Below are 16,359 nucleotides of genomic sequence, written 5' to 3' on the forward strand. Positions count from 1 at the left end.
CCCTGGGACAGAAAGATCCCCTGGAGTAGGAAATGGCACCCGTTCCAGTATTCTTACCTGGACAATTCCATAAACAGAGGAACCTGATGGCCTATGGTTCATGGGGTTGCAAAGAATCAAACATGACTGAGCACACACACACACACATAATAATCTCTCACAAAACTCACCAGGTTATGAGGCATTTTACAAATTGATAATATACATGCAAAATTGATGTTTTAAAGTTTCAAAATCCAACTCTGACTTTCAAGTGCACTCTTCGTGCTAGCTATACATAGCTATAGCAAATAGTATAAAAAGATTAAAGAAGTATTTTAAAATTAAGGTACTGTTATAATTTTGCATTGATTATATTTACCTTTGTTCAGTTCTGCTACTTGATAAATAGTGAACTTTGCAAGATCATAGCATCTCATCCTAAGAAGATACTGTCCTCTGGAAGAAATAACATTCTTTCAATCTAAGCAGTTAAAAATAATCTGTATTTTTCTAAAATAAAGATGTTTATATTACTTAAGATCTTAAATTATGTTTATTCACACTTACATATATATGACAAAAACTGTGAAATTTATGAATATTTGTGTAAGTCTAAGTAAGCCAATTAGCATGGGGATGTGAGAACAAAACAATTTAGCAAATGTGAACCTGAAAGGAAAATATTCAAGTCTTTTTTTTAATCAGTATTTAAAATGTTACACTTCGCTGCTGAGAAATTTTAAAGCTAAACACAGGTCAAGGGGACATAAAAAGGGAGAAGTATTTACATAAATTGTTAAAATATGGTTCAAGAGTTAAAACACAAAGCAAGCTCTTATCAGAAAGCACTGTTAGAGTCCATTTTCCCACATCTGTAAATCCACTTCCCATGTTAGTAATTACATTTTTGGTAGTGATAACTCATAATTTGCAATGGGTCCTTTCATAGCAAACTCTACTGGGTCTGAAATACAGTTCAAAGTATCGTGGTTTTTTTTTTTCCCCCACCAAATTATCCGAGGTTTATACTTGGCACCTCTGCAGACCCAATCAAAATATATTGCCTGACTTTCATGAGATCTGGGGTAACTATCTAACCAGTAACCTAGAGAAGCCTCAAAGAACTTAAACACGAGATAGTTGTTTTGAAACAAGAATAGAACAAAGGGAAAGATCTGCTTATTACATAAATTATCTTAAAATTCAACAAAAACAGTAACTATATTTGACTTGCTGGTTGGGAGACGGCCATTTCTGGGAGATTAAATGTAAGACAAAGAGGTCAGGAGGATCAAGAAAGAACTAAGGATTCCAACAGCTAGCTCAGATTCTCTTATCCCAAGAAGAATTCTATTTCTATGCTCATACCTTATTATATATAATTGGATTCCATCTGGCTGAAGGTGGATAGCATAAGATAACTCTCTTACTGCCTTTTTCAGTTTGTGCAACTGTTGAGTGATAAACAGAAATTTAGCTCATAATAATACTAATTGCTTCCTTTCTGATATTTATTTCCTCCCATTCTTCAATACAGAAATTGTGCAGGAATTCCTCAATGAACATGGGATACAGTGAAGTAAAAAAAACAAAAAGATGCTAAGTCTTCTGGTTTTTTAAATTATCTTTAAGTTTGAAGAATGATTACACAGACCCACAAATACATAGTTTTAGATAAATATGATTATATCATGTATTCTAGTTTCTTTCATTTAGCTTTTGCTCTAGCTTTTCAGTTTTTCTCCCTCAACCATAGCATCTTTTACACCAAACATTACTCATGTTAATAAAGTAGATAGCAAAGGAAGGTAAAATAAAAATTCAATTCCACTTAAAAATAAGAGAGGAAAAACAAGCTTGCACTTAAAGGGTAAAATGAATGAGTGAAACAAAATACAACAATGAATAAGATATGTTTTAAAATCAATATACAATGAAAAGTAAACATTGATTCTTATCTTAATACAGGTTACATGGCATAATCTGGATTTGTACAAATTTTTACAACATTCAGTTCAGTTGCTCAGTCGTGTCCAACTCTTTGCGACTCCAGAACCGCAGCACGCCAGGCCTCCCTGCCCATCACCAACTCCCAGAGTATACCCAAACTCATGTCCATTGAGTCAGGGATGCCATTCAACCATCTCATCCTCTGTCGTCCCCTTTTCCTCCCGCCTTCAATCTTTCCCAGCATTAGGTATGTTACAAAAGGAGGAACTAAACAGATTCCAGCAAAATGAACCTGGGACAACAAATTACACCTCTTACTATGCTGACATGTTGACCCAAATTTATTTGTACACGGAAGAAGACATACGGAGTGGGTCACGTCAAAAGAGGGAATTCAAAAGGAAGGAGTCTGAGATGTGTTTAATTGTGCAACTTCCGGCCTGCTGCTTCTCAAACTGACTGACCAGGTTGGTGCAATTAATAAACCACCTCGTCATATATTTGCATTGCTCCACCTGATTCCAACAATGGACACATCTGCTGCTGCTGCTGCTGCTAAGTCGCTTCAGTCGTGTCCAACTCTGTGTGACCCCATGGCTGCATGGAGAAGTTCAATCCCAGGAAAGTTTGTAAAGGCCAGAGAATGAGCCTCCACCGTGACTGGGAATGATGGAGGCTCATTCTCTGGCCTTTACAAACTTTCCTGGGATTGAACTTCTCCAGGCAGCATGAAATTAGATTTACCCTCGAGGCTGAATCCACACTGTAGGCAAAGGTATTCTTCTATATACATACAGAGGGTTTGGTTTGTCACTGTTTCATCTACATGGGATCATACTGTACACACTTTATACTCTTCTAAATCTTGCTCTAGGGTATCTTGGAAATCCCTCTAAAACAGCTGGTATAGTCCTAATTATTCTTTTTATTGGCTACATAATGCTCTAGAGTGTGAATACAATGTAATTTACTCAAACATTACTGTGAAGAAATATTTGCCCCCTCACAACAATAAGTCTCTGAATATATGTCCTTACACCTTGGTATTATGCTAGTGCTTTGGTTTCTAAGTATGCTCGGAGGAAACTTCTGCATAAGGCCTCAGCTCCATCTACAGGGAGTGACACAAAAGGGTCACACTCCATCCCCATCCCTTCCCAAAGGGAAACTCTCCCTGGGGACAATGCCAAAATGGCCACAGGGTCATCCACCTCCACCATCAGGAAGGTAAGGACTCGAGTGGGACTCTAGTCACACTGGGTTCTGAGATGTTGACAATGAGAACAGAGCCTCTAGCAAACTCCCAATGGACATGTAGTATGGGCAAGAAATAAACTTTGACTATTTTAAGATGGTGACTTTGAAGTTTTGTCTGTTGTTGCTGTTTTTCCATAGCATAACAGCCTATCTTGACTGAAACCTACATGAGGAGAGGACTTGGAGGAGATGAGGGCCAAAAGGTAACGAGAAGCCAGTTCACATGAACTCTTGCAGACCTTTGGCTTTTGCAGGATATTTGGCTTTTATGCTGAGCGCACAAGGGAAGCTATTGAAGGGTTCCAGGCAAAAAAGTAAAATAATCTGATTTATGTTTTAACAGGATCATTATGCTGTTGTTTTGAAAATACATCAAAAAGGAACAAAGAACAGAAGCAGCAAGACCAGGAGGCTACTGCAATAACCAGTAAGAAATGACAGTATCTTGGACAGGGTGGTTAGTAGTGGAGCAGTAGAAAGGAATATCTGCTTTGAAAAGTAGACACAACCAGCTAACACTGTATATCTCTGGAAAGTCAAATTTGGTTGGAGTCAGGAAGAACTTTTATTATTTACTGCATTGTTTGAATTTTACACTAAGCATACATTAGTTTCTTAATTTAAATAACATGTAAAATTTAAACCAAATTTAAAGGAAAATGTGAATGATTTGGATCCCATCCAGTGCACAGATTCCATTCTAGACAATAAGATTGCAAATGGTTTTTAATTTATTCTTATTTGCATACATATATTACATATATATATTGCTTTCGTAATAAGAAAAAAAGGCATTATTTAAAGAAAATGAAAGACAGAAATTCACACCTCATCAGGAGAGGCTTTATAAGTGGGCTTTTCTAATTAACTGAATCTATTTAATACCTAATATGCATTGCTTATAAATGCACTAGGCTCTGTAATTAGCTGAAAAAGAATACATAGATACATTTTAAATTATACTATTTAACAACTATTCAGAAAATTAAAACTTTTTTTAAAAAATCAAGCATCTCAAACTTTAGATACCTTATTATAGGCTTCTGCTCGACAAATGTAGCTTTGAATATACATAGGGTCATGTCTAATAGCCTCAGAAAAATATGAAGTGGCTTCAATGTAGTTATCCAGATGTAGCAGATATATGAGGCCAATATTTATATAGGCCAAAGTCATGGTTCTTTAAAAAAAAAAAGACAAAGCAAAATATTCTTAGACATTTTAACTATTCCAAATGTTCTCCAATTATAAATGAACCTAATAAAATACATACAGCAATTTATTCAAGGGTTCATTCTCAGGGTTTTACTAAAGCAAAGTAAACCAATTAACTACTTTCTATTCAAAATTACAAACACCTTCATAAAATCCTTAATAAGGAATAAACATCTGTAGGATTTATCCTAGGAATAGATTTCCTAAAGTCTTCTTGACTCTTAACAATACTTCACTGTTTTTCACTTACTCTTGACTTACCTTGAATAACAAGCTTAGTTTTCCTCCAAAGCTCTTGCCTCAGTGTGTGTTATACACGCCCTGAGAAAGGGTGTGGGACAATAACAAACAGCACGGCTAGGGTTAAAAGTCCTCCACCGAGTTAACCCAGCTGCTCTTCTGTATCAAAGAAATACTGTTTTCCTCTCTTAGAATCAATTTTCAATGTAGAACTTTAGAAATTGTGTTCCATGCCTCTATTTCAAAATGAAGAAACTACACATCTTTAGCCCAACTTTGTAGACGTCCTGACCCTTTGTCTACTGCCCACTTTCTGGCTTTCTGCAACTGAAACTCACTTCTTTCCCTTCCTGACTCAAAAATATCCCAAAGAAAACCACTGCGGCCACTATGGAGCCATGCTCCATGACCTTCCTAAGTCAAGTTCCATGTTTACCCCAAAGAGGCTAAGTAAGCAGTCTGTCGGATGACACGAAAATGGCATAATTTGTTACCTTTCTGACAACTTCCATTTTAACGAATGCTTCTTTGGAAAGAAGGGGAATTGTTTAATTAAATTCTGTTCTTACCGTCTGGTTTTCTGACTAGCGTATATAACCTTCAGTCTGTTTCTTCCTGAATCTATATTCTAATGGTATTCGCTTTTTTCTTTTGCATTACTAAACAAAATGCAGTCAGAAGTTCTAAATAGAGGATTTCTTTCCATTGAGTCATATATTGTACATTGTAATGATATATCAAGCAGAATATTTTGCCATTATTTTAGAAATAGATGACAATTTTCCATGAACTTAACTTCAAAAAGTTCTAACCTGTTCATCCCCAAACTGCTCTTAATTACTGGTTGATTTTATTATCTATGAATATAAACTCCCCTCAAACCCATTCAACCCCTAAACTTTGCAGAAGCAGCTGAAGCAAACAGATACTGAGAACAGTCCTTATTTTGGAAGTAATCTTATTTTTGAAAGTAGTATTATAATTTTAGGGTGACTTTATATTCGTCTCATTTTTACAAAGCTATTAATGATGAGGGGAGAAAGCTTTTTCTTGCATTTTTGGTATTTTCTTAATTTTATACAAAAGTGAAATCAGTGAGAATGAAAAAGAACACATACCTTTCTAGAGAGATAACGGCTTCAAAGTCACAAATTGCTAGTAACCAAAGTTTCAGATCTGCATAGAGTATGCCCCGATGTAGGAAACAACTAAGATTCTCGTAGCCATCATTTATGAGAACTTAAAAATAAAGGTATATATCTTATTCAGGTTGTGAGCAAACATATCTGAGTTATATTTTACCCTATACTCCTTCCTACAGATTATTCTTATTTTTTAACATTATATAAAATAAAACATATCTATAGTGTAATTCCTTAGTGAATAAAAATAGTACTCACATACAAAAGTATATTTGTTTATAAATAACAATGTGATTATCCTGGTTCACAAATTCATTAGAGCTGGAAGGCATCCTGGTGGTAATCCAGGTAATCCACAAATGAAAAGATTAAGGTCCACATTGCCCATGCAAACCAATGTCAAAGATGGGCCTAGAATCTAACCTCTGATTCACTTCAGTGAACTGCAGTCAGAAAGGTGCCATTACCCTTGATGGTCTGTTATTATCAGGTACGCAGGAAAGCATCATTACTGGCCAAACAACAGGTACAAGCCCAGACTGGGACAGACAGCAGAGGCCAGGCTTATACACATAAACCAGGAAGGGCAGCTCAAAGAGACCACTCCAGTGCACACAGACCTTGGAGTTAAGGCAGGCACGTTGACCATGTACGTCCCAAATAACAGAAGCATAGGGCACAAGTAACCTCCTCTCAGGACTCCAGGTGTGTGGGCCTCGTCAGTGACCAGTCTAGTCAGTCCATCCTAAAGGAAATCAACCCTGAATATTCATTGGAAGGACTGATGCTGAAGCTGAAGCTCCAATACTTTGGCCACCTGATGTGAAGAGCCAACTCAATGGAAAAGACCCTGAGGCTGGGAAAGACTGAAGGCAGAAGAGAAGAGGCTCACAGAGAATGAGATGGTTGGATGGCATCACCAATCAGTGGGCAGCAGTCTGAGCAAACTCCAGAAGACACTGAAGGACAGGGAAGCCTGGTGTGCTGCAGTCCACGGGATCTCAAAGAATCAGACACGACTTAGCGACTGAACAACAACCAGTCAGTCTAGAGGTCATCTCACATTTCCCCCTCAGCTTTCAAAAACATGCAGTGAATTAGGTGAGATTTACACAACATATGATCTACATCTTCCAAGTTTCTCGAGCACATTCTAGCTAAAAAGGGAAAGTTTTCAAAAAAAAAAAAAAGATACATAATGTTCACAGTCTGGGGCACAAATATTCACAGTACTATATTCTGGGAAGTATACTGAGTATAAGCAATGATCACACAGATTAAGTAATCACTTGAAGGTCATTTGACTGCTCAGTTTACAGTATGACTGTCTAACAAGGAGAAAGTTAGCTGCAGTTTGGGTTATTGCTCTAAAAAACAGAAAAATTCCCTTTGGGGGGGAAAAATGTATTAGAATTACTTAACCCCTCTGTGCATCGGTTTTCTCATCAGTAAAATGGAGATGATAATAGTACCTACCTCACAGCATTATTCTGAAGAGTAATTGAGACACTCCCTATATAGCATTTAGAATAGTGCCTGGAAAGTTGTGAAGTGTCTAATGAATGTTAGATATTATTATTAGCTTAGAGAAATATCTTGAGGGTCCATTTAATGAAAGATAAAACTCCTTAGGCTAACCTATAGGAAAGGACTGAGGCCAAAATAAAGTTGGTCAGCTCTGAATAATCAACTGACAAGGATTTATATTATTATGATAGCCCAGAAAAGAGGGGATGAGGAGCCCAAGACACGGAGAAGAGGGAAATATGAGAAAGCGGCTTTTAGGAAGAACAGGAAGAAAGGGGTTTGGCCAGATGGCAGATGTACAGGGCTGACAGAGACTAATAAAAGATGAACCTTCAGAAATAAAGGTGTTAAAACTTTAATTTTAAATTATCTGTGCTAACTTTATCCAACGACCCCTAAAACATTCAGTAACAGATGGTAACCATGAGAAGTGAACTGGTGAACCAAAATGGAGAATCAGAGAGGAGTAATTAGAGACAAAGATTACAAGAGAAGTGAACAAGAATCCTCAGTTCCAGGAATCGCTGGCTATAGAAGGGAGGACACTAGACTCCTCTCGGCACATAGGGTGGGCTCTGAGTTATTTTATTTGCATATTCATGGGAAGGGTGACTTCAGAAGTCAGATGGACTTAGAGATATCAATAAATGATCATCTGTTATTGACTTCCCTGAACAGCTGTCTATTCTCTTCCTAAGGGTCTAGGGGTTTCCTTAAGCTCTAGATTCTGCCTCATCAAGGATGTTGGGATTCTAACACTTGCACCCAGGTGAACAAAGCCATGTCTGGAGTGTTGAACTCTGGCTGGAAACAGCTGGACACTGTTTACTGAGCACTTATTCTCTGTACAGGATTGTGCTGGACATACTAGTGGACCAAGAATGTACTGGTACAGAGTGAGGTGGAAATGGCCACTTTTAGCTGTTGGCATCCTCTTACCGAGGATTCCCATTTTCAGTTTAAGGGTTACAAAACTCCGAATTTGACTAATCCATTGGCTGGGCCTATGGAGTGAGATTCATCCCACCAGGAAAATTTACTATCATTTTAGCAAGATGACTAGGAAATAGGCCTAGATTTCCAGAAACAGCCTCAGAAGTTCATATATAGAAAAAGATTTCTTTGATATGATATTCTCTCTTTGTCACTGTTATACACACATAAACACACATACAATCACACACACTAAAAGGGAATATTAGAAACACTTTTAGCTAAACTATTATAGCTTACAAGTATAAACAAATACATGTGCTATATAAATATACATTAGTGTATGTGTGTGTGTATATATATATATATATATATATATACTGCTGCTACTAAGTCGCTTCAGTCATGTCCGACTCTGTGCGACCCCATAGACGGCAGCCCACCAGGCTCCCCCGTCCCTGGGATTCTCAAGGCAGGAACACTGGAGTGGGTTGTCATTTCCTTTTCCAATGCATGAAAGTGAAAAGTGAAAGTTAAGTTGCTCAGTCGTGTCCGACTCTTAGCGACCCCATGGACTGTAGCCCACCAGGCTCCTCCATCCATATACACATATTACGTTAGTCATCCCACATTAGTATCCCACTCCATGAAAGTGAGCTGCGGAACCTCAGATTAAATCCCCATATATGTGCCATTGAAGGTGAAGTACCTGAAACACTATAATCCTGTAGCGCTCTAATAGGGTTACTCTTCCTAAATAAGCAGGCTCTATAATACAATGCTAACCAGTTATTAGGATCTAAGTGAACTGCAATAGAAAGATCTTGAACTGCTTGCTTATAAAACTGTCGTTTAAAATATGCTCTCCCTCGGTACATCCTAGAAAAAGAGAAAAATTCATTTTAACACGTACATAAAAATATAAATTTTCTCTTTTTGGCAAACCTATACAACTAATTTTATATTTGAATAACAATTGGTGGTTATTTCCCTTTGCTTCTCAGGAAAGTTTAGTCATAATGTTAACAGCAAAAGAGATATAAACTTTTTATAAATAAATATATATAATAAAATGCTAATATTAATAATGTTATATATTAATTGTATGCTTATGAATTTATTATATTTCTTGTATCTATCAGAGAGGTGTGTCAATAAAATAAATGAAACACCAAAGATACATCCAAATAAATGGGAGATTTCTCTATCTACACACATTAAAGATATTGCATCAGTTTCATGAGTTGAATTCTATCTCCATTAATTTCTGACTTCAGTTTCTAAATTTTCATTGACCTAGATCAACACTGAAAATCTCATCTTCAATCAATTAATAATGTAAAGCAAATCAGCTTTTGTAACTAAAATAAAAAAGGCAATTAAGGAAAAACAGGAAGAATAAGCTACTAGGCTGCCTGCTCTGAAGAAGTTAAACCCAGGGGGAGGAAAAGAGATGCTTGAGAAGGTTATAATAGGAAAACAATGAATTTGAAATAAAGAGGGCAGCCAGTAACAGAGGTCTTTCAAAAGCGCCAAGACTCAGGATATTTTATACTGGAGCAAAATACTTTTTACCCCACACATAAAAAATGTCTTATGTACCTTTTAATAAACATAAAATCTTACATTTATTTTTAATAATTTCTACTTGCTAAAGAATATTAATTAACTTTTAAGTCTACATATGATTCTGAACTTAAAATCTCACAGAATAAATCTTTAGTAATATTTTTTGTAGGACGTCATCTACAATGTATTTGAAGAATTAAGTCATGTCAGTTCTTCAAAAACAATTCACATCTGTTCCTTCTTTCATTTCCACTGCCTCAATACTGAAGATTCTCATCAGATCACACCTAGGCTACTATTTTATCCCTTTCCTGTCTCTAGAGTGCTAAGATTTGATCATCAGATAATAAAGATCAAGGGGATCTTCCCCACCCAGGGACTGAACCTGCGTCTCCTACATCTCCTGCATTGCAGGCAGATCCTTTACCAGTGAGCCACCAGGGAAGTCCTTTCTGAAAGTAATCCCCTTCAAGTCACGAAGCAGACAACCAGAATAGAACAATAACTAGGGAAGAATTTTTAAAGAGCTTCAAAAAAGTTTGTCCTCCCTTCAAATGGCTGTAAGCTGGGATAGTTTTAGAAGTAAATTATTTCAAACTTTCAAAGAACAAAAATTATCCAATCCTAAAGGACATATTTCTAAGAAAATAAAAAGATAAAAGACTTAATTCATTTTGAGAAAGTAGCCAATTCCTGAAATCAAAATCTGACTATATGAAATCAGTGAACAATTTTACTATGAATATAGATGAAAATTTTAAAAATTTAAAAGATAAATTCAGTATAGTTTAATAACATTCAATATAAAAATATATGACAGCCAAGAGGTTTCAAAATTAGAAGGCCTATTACCATGAAACTCGTATAAATAGATCATAGGAAAAAATTTAAACAGAAAAAAAAAATATTCCCTTGAAATAAAGAATAAATGGCTTAAAAATTAAAACTGCAATGTTTGTTGGCAAAAGCCAAAGGCACTTTCATTAATTTCAAGGAATAAAGACTATTTTATCACTAATGTTATAATAAGGTTAAAGTTGATACAATGATAAAAAGAGTTGGGAGATTGGAGTAGACCAAAACAGGTAGAATAGGAACTCCAAAACTCCACTTTTCCACAAAAGCAATGAATAAGATGGCAAAAACTGTCAGAATCCATTTTTTGGAACTCTGAAATCTAATTAAAAACAGAACAACCAGGGAAATGCTTAATAAAGGAGGAAAAACTGCTGAATTTTGGTAAGGGAGCTCTAAGGTGTTCTAACTCACGGGAGCTCTATGGTGTTCTAACTCACCCTGTATTTCCCTCCCCAATTTCCCAGACCCATGGTGGCCTTCAAGACAACCACCTGCCTTCCTGGTGCAGGTTACTAGGACCAGAGGGAACACCACAAATCTTATTCTCAAAGAACTGTAGCTGTGTGTTTTGACCTGTCTGCTGGATGGATCACTGAAAGACTGGCTCAAATGTTTCCCTCTGTTTTGACTGCCTTAGAGCTTTCTAGGGGCTGCTGTGACTTCCTGGAAGGTATTTATCCAAAGCACTTAAAGGCAAATGTATTAGCAGCTGCCACTTGAGGCAAGGGATAACAGTCCAGACAAGCAACATACTAACCAAAAACTCTGGGATGAAAGAAGCTGGAAGAGGAGATACCAGAGGGGTGAGGCCTTTAGAAAGTTTCTACATATTGCAGAAAATCTAAAAGCCACATGAAAACCCAAGGCTGGAAACATGCACAGAAAAGACCTGCGAAGACCCTAAGCTCTCACCTCTGATTAATTCAGGCTCTGTGCAAGTAGGGCACACAAGCTCAGTCACTGAAGTCATCTGGACAAGCACTGAAAGAGCGCCTCATCAGAGCCAATCTGCAAAGACTGAGAGACTTGTTTTGTTTGATTGGTTGGTTTGTTCCAGGAAATTAAGAAAATCTCAAATCACTGCTAACAATCAAGCTAACAGAAAAGAGATCTAAGTACCCACACATAGCAAAGAATACACACTTTTAAAAATCTGTTCAGAAGAGTCACTAAACAAACCACATGAATGACAAGAAGCAGCAACAACAAACCCTGAAAGTTGAGTGGATGAAAAGGATATCCTAAAGTGCTATATTATAATATTCAAAGTGACTACTGTTCAACAAAAAATTACAAGCAATGCGAAGAAAAATATGACCCATTCACAGTATAAAAAGAAATTAATAGAAATCATCCCTGAGGGCATCTAGACATCAGACAGACTTATATTCAACTATCTTAGCAGTCAGTCAGCTCAGTCGCTCAGTCATATCCGACTCTTTGCGACCGCATGAACCACAGCATGCCAGGCCTCCCTGTCTATCACCAACTCCTGGAGTTTACCCAAACTCATATCCATTGAGTTGGTGATGCCATCCAGCCATCTCATCCTCTGTTGTCCCCTTCTCCTCCTGCCTTCAATCCTTCCCAACATCAGGGTCTTTTCAAATGAGTCAGCTCTTCGCATCACGTGGCCAAAGTATTGGAGTTTCAACTTCAACATCAGTCCTTCCAATGAACACCCAGGACTGATTTCCTTTAGGATGGACTGGCTGGATCTCCTTGCAGCCCAAGGGACTCTCAAGAGTCTTCTCCAGCACCACAGTTCAAAAGCATCAATTTTTCTGCACTCAGCCCTCTTTATTGTCCAACTCTCACATCTATACGTGACTACTGGAAAAACCATAGCCTTCAGTAGATGGACCTTTGTTGGCAAAGTAATGTCTTTGCTTTTTAATATGCTGTCTAGATTGGTCATAACTTTCCTGCCAAGGAGTAAGTGTCTTTTAATTTCATGGCTGCAATCACCATCTGCAGTGATTTTGGAGCCCAAAGAAATAAAGTCAGCCACTGTTTCCCCATCTATTTGCCATGAAGTGATGGGACCGGATGCCATGATCTTAGCTTTCTGAATGTTGAGCTTTAAGCCAACTATTTCACTGTCCTCTTTCACTTTCATCAAGAGGCTCTTTAGTTCTTCTTCACTTTCTGCCATAAGGGTGGTGTCATCTGCATATCTGAGGTTATTGATATTTCTCCCAGCAATCTTGATTCCAGCATGTGCTTCATCCAGCCCAGTGTTTCTCATGATGTATTCTGCATATAACTTAAATAAGCAGGGTGACAATATACAGCCTTGATGTACTGCTTTTCCTATCTGGAACCAGTCCGTTGTTCCATGTCCAGTTCTAACTGTTGCTTCCTGACCTGCATATAGGTTTCTCAAGAGGCAGATCAGGTGGTCTGGTACTCCCATCTCTTTCAGAATTTTCCACAGTTTACTGTGATCCACACAGTCAAAGGCTTTGGCATAGTCAATAAAGCAGAAATAGATGTTTTTCTGGAACTCTCTTCCTTTTTCGATGATACAGCGGACGTTGGCAATTTGATCTCTGGTTCGTCTGCCTTTTCTAAAACCAGCTTGAACATCTGGAAGTTCACAGTTCACATATTGCTGAAGCCTGGCTTGGAGAATTTTGAGCATTACTTTGCTAGCGTGTGAGATGAGTGCAATTGTGCAGTCGTTTGAGCATTCTTTGGCATTGCCTTTCTTTGGGATTGGAATGAAAACTGACCTTTTCCAGTCCTGTGGCCACTGCTGAGTTTTCCAAATTTGCTGGCATACTGAGTGCAGCACTTTCACAGCATCATCTTTCAGGATTTGAAATAGCTCAACTGGAATTCCATCACCTCCACTAGCTTTGCTCGTAGTGATGCTTTCTAAGGCCCACTTGACTTCACATTCCAGGATGTCTGGCTCTAGGTCAGTGATCACATCATCGTGATTATCTGGGTCATGAAGATCTTTTTTGTACAGTTCTTCTGTGTATTCTTGCCACCTCTTCTTAATATCTTCTGCTTCTGTTAGGTCCATACCATTTCTGTCCTTTATCGAGCCCATCTTTGCATGAAATGTTCCCTTGGTATCTCTAATGTTCTTGAGAGATCTCTCATCTTTCCCATTCTGTTGTTTTCCTCTATTTCTTTGCACTGGTCACTGAGGAGAGCTTTCTTATCTCTTCTTGCTATTCTTTGGAACTCTGCATTCAGATGCTTATATCTTTCCTTTTCTCCTTTGCTTTTCGCTTCTCTTCTTTTCACAGCTATTTATAAGGCCTCCTCAGACTGCCATTTTACTTTTTTGCATTTCTTTTCCATGGGGATAGTCTTGATCCCTGTCTCCTGTACAATGTCACGAACCTCATTCCATAGTTCATCAGGCACTCTATCAGATCTAGTCCCTTAAATCTATTTCTCACTTCCACTGTATAATCATAAGGGATTTGATTTAGGTCATACCTGAATGGTCTAGTGGTTTTCCCTACTTTCTTCAATTTAAGTCTGAATTTGGCAATAAGGAGTTCATGATCTGAGCCACGGTCAGCTCCTGGTCTTGTTTTTGTTGACTGTATATAGCTTCTCCATCTTTGGCTGCAAAGAATATAATCAATCTGATTTCGGTGTTGACCATCTGGTGATGTCCATGTGTAGAGTCTTCTCTTGTGTTGTTGGAAGAGGGTGTTTGCTATGACCAGTGCATTTTCTTGGCAAAACTCTATTAGTCTTTGTCCTGCTTCATTCCGTATTCCAAGGCCAAATTTGCCTGTTACTCCCGGTGTTTCTTGACTTCCTACTTTTGCATTCCAGTCCCCTATAATGAAAAGGACATCTTTTTTGGGTGTTAGTTCTAAAAGGTCTTGTAAGTCTTCATAGAACTGTTCAACTTCAGCTTCTTCAGCGTTCCTGGTTGGGGCATAGACTTGGATTACTGTGATATTGAATGGTTTGCCTTGGAAATGAACGGAGATTATTCTGTCGTTTTTGAGATTGCATCCAAGTACTGCATTTCGGACTCTTATTGACCACGATGGCTACTCCATTTCTTCTAAGGTCTTTATACTTTGCATATTTTTGAATGCATACTTTATTTTACTGTAACAATGCTGCTGCTGCTGCTAAGTCGCTTCAGTCGTGTCCAACTCTGTGTGACCCCATAGACAGCAGCCCACCAGGTTCCCATCCCTGGGATTCTCCAGGCAAGAACACTGGAGTGGGTTGCCATTTCCTTCTCCAATGCATGAAAATGAAAAGTGAAAGTGAAATCGCTCAGTCGTGTCCGACTCTTCGCAACCCCATGGACTGCAGCCTACCAGGCTCCTCCATCCATGGGATTTTCCAGGCATGAGTACTGGAGTTGGGTGCCATTGCCATCTCTGATAACAATGCTAATAGAAAACAAATAGGTATGTCTATATAAACGTTTTAAGCTTCCTCAAAACTAAATTTTGATTAAAAGAAAAGCAACAAAATGCAAATGAATTATGCATAATAAGGTTGGACGAACAAAGTTTAATATCCAAGTTACAATAAGAAAGAATGGAAATCTATGTCAACAGTTCTCTGTTCTGAATAAATACAGATATGAAAAGAAATCCAAAGAAACAAAACACAAGTCAACATTTTAAAAAATCGATAATGTAACTAATCTTTAGAAAATGCAAATGAAACAACTCTAAATTATCACTTTTATGCCTTTTAGGTTGAAATACTCACTACTCTTAGGGTAGGTAAAGATTTCCATACACTAGTAGCTCTAAAAATTGATTCACTACTTTAAAGGGCTGTCTGGTGTATTTCAAGCAATTTTCTTTCCTGAGAGCATATTTCAAATTTTTTTTCAAAAACTATATCTAAAATAATTCTTACCTTGCTTGAGAATTTTGGGGATCTATATTTAACAAGGCTGTAAAATCTTGTTCAGCTGCAATCCAGTTTGCATTTTCATAGTAGAACATCCCACGTTTAAATAATGCATCTGTTCTTTTGGGATCATAAAAGATACACTACATGGGGCAGGGAGAGGAGGGAAGTCACAAAAACATATCACATTATGAAAAAAAAAAAATAAGCAAGAAAAGTATATAATCCCACAGGAAATTAAATAACTACAACCCTGTTTTTAACTTCAGGTTACATAAAAAGAAACTAAGATGCCAAAAGTTTCAGATTTGCATGTAAAGACCATGCCTTTAAGGATATCCATTTGTAATCAAATTCTAGAAAGGGGAGGTTTTATGAAAAACAAAAGCAAAATCCAGCACATATAAGAAGCCAAGGTTTCTTCCTGCCAAAATTTTTATTAATAAAACCTCATAAGTAATTATTCAACCAGAGTAGGATTGGATTATATTGTATCTATCATAGCATTTTATTCCAATTAAAGGTGACACATATTAGACCACATTAAGGCTGACTCAATGAAATCAAATATGGATTAACTTAGCCCCTAAAATGGAGAAAAGAAATGAATTGGTATTGGCATGGCTCATTCATTTCACATCGACAAAGAAGGCAATAAACAGACTAAATCATTGTAAACTCAGTTGTAAACTTCCTTGCCTATTGATAATAGAGGGGAAATTGAAGCACAGAAATTATGAAGTATTTTTAAAAGAGGAAAAAACACACTAAAGATTTTGACGGTTGACCTCAAGTTGCTGCATTAGTCAATTTTTAAACTATTAAT

General features: G+C 37.3%; 1 protein-coding gene across 1 annotated transcript in view; it reads right to left on the reverse strand.

The window, feature by feature from the left end:
• Nucleotides 1–16,359, reverse strand: part of TTC6 (tetratricopeptide repeat domain 6) — a 207,088-nt gene that overhangs the window by 52,369 nt on the left and 138,360 nt on the right. The window contains exons 15-20 of the mRNA XM_025270952.3: nt 15,540–15,676; nt 8,956–9,125; nt 5,763–5,883; nt 4,219–4,369; nt 1,351–1,433; nt 362–438 (exon numbers count right to left, since the gene is read on the reverse strand). Coding sequence (XP_025126737.3) covers nt 362–438; nt 1,351–1,433; nt 4,219–4,369; nt 5,763–5,883; nt 8,956–9,125; nt 15,540–15,676 — 739 coding nt within the window. The remainder of the gene's footprint in view (nt 1–361; nt 439–1,350; nt 1,434–4,218; nt 4,370–5,762; nt 5,884–8,955; nt 9,126–15,539; nt 15,677–16,359) is intronic.

Source organism: Bubalus bubalis, chromosome 20, assembly GCF_019923935.1.
Source record: "Bubalus bubalis isolate 160015118507 breed Murrah chromosome 20, NDDB_SH_1, whole genome shotgun sequence".
Lineage (NCBI taxonomy): Eukaryota > Metazoa > Chordata > Mammalia > Artiodactyla > Bovidae > Bubalus > Bubalus bubalis.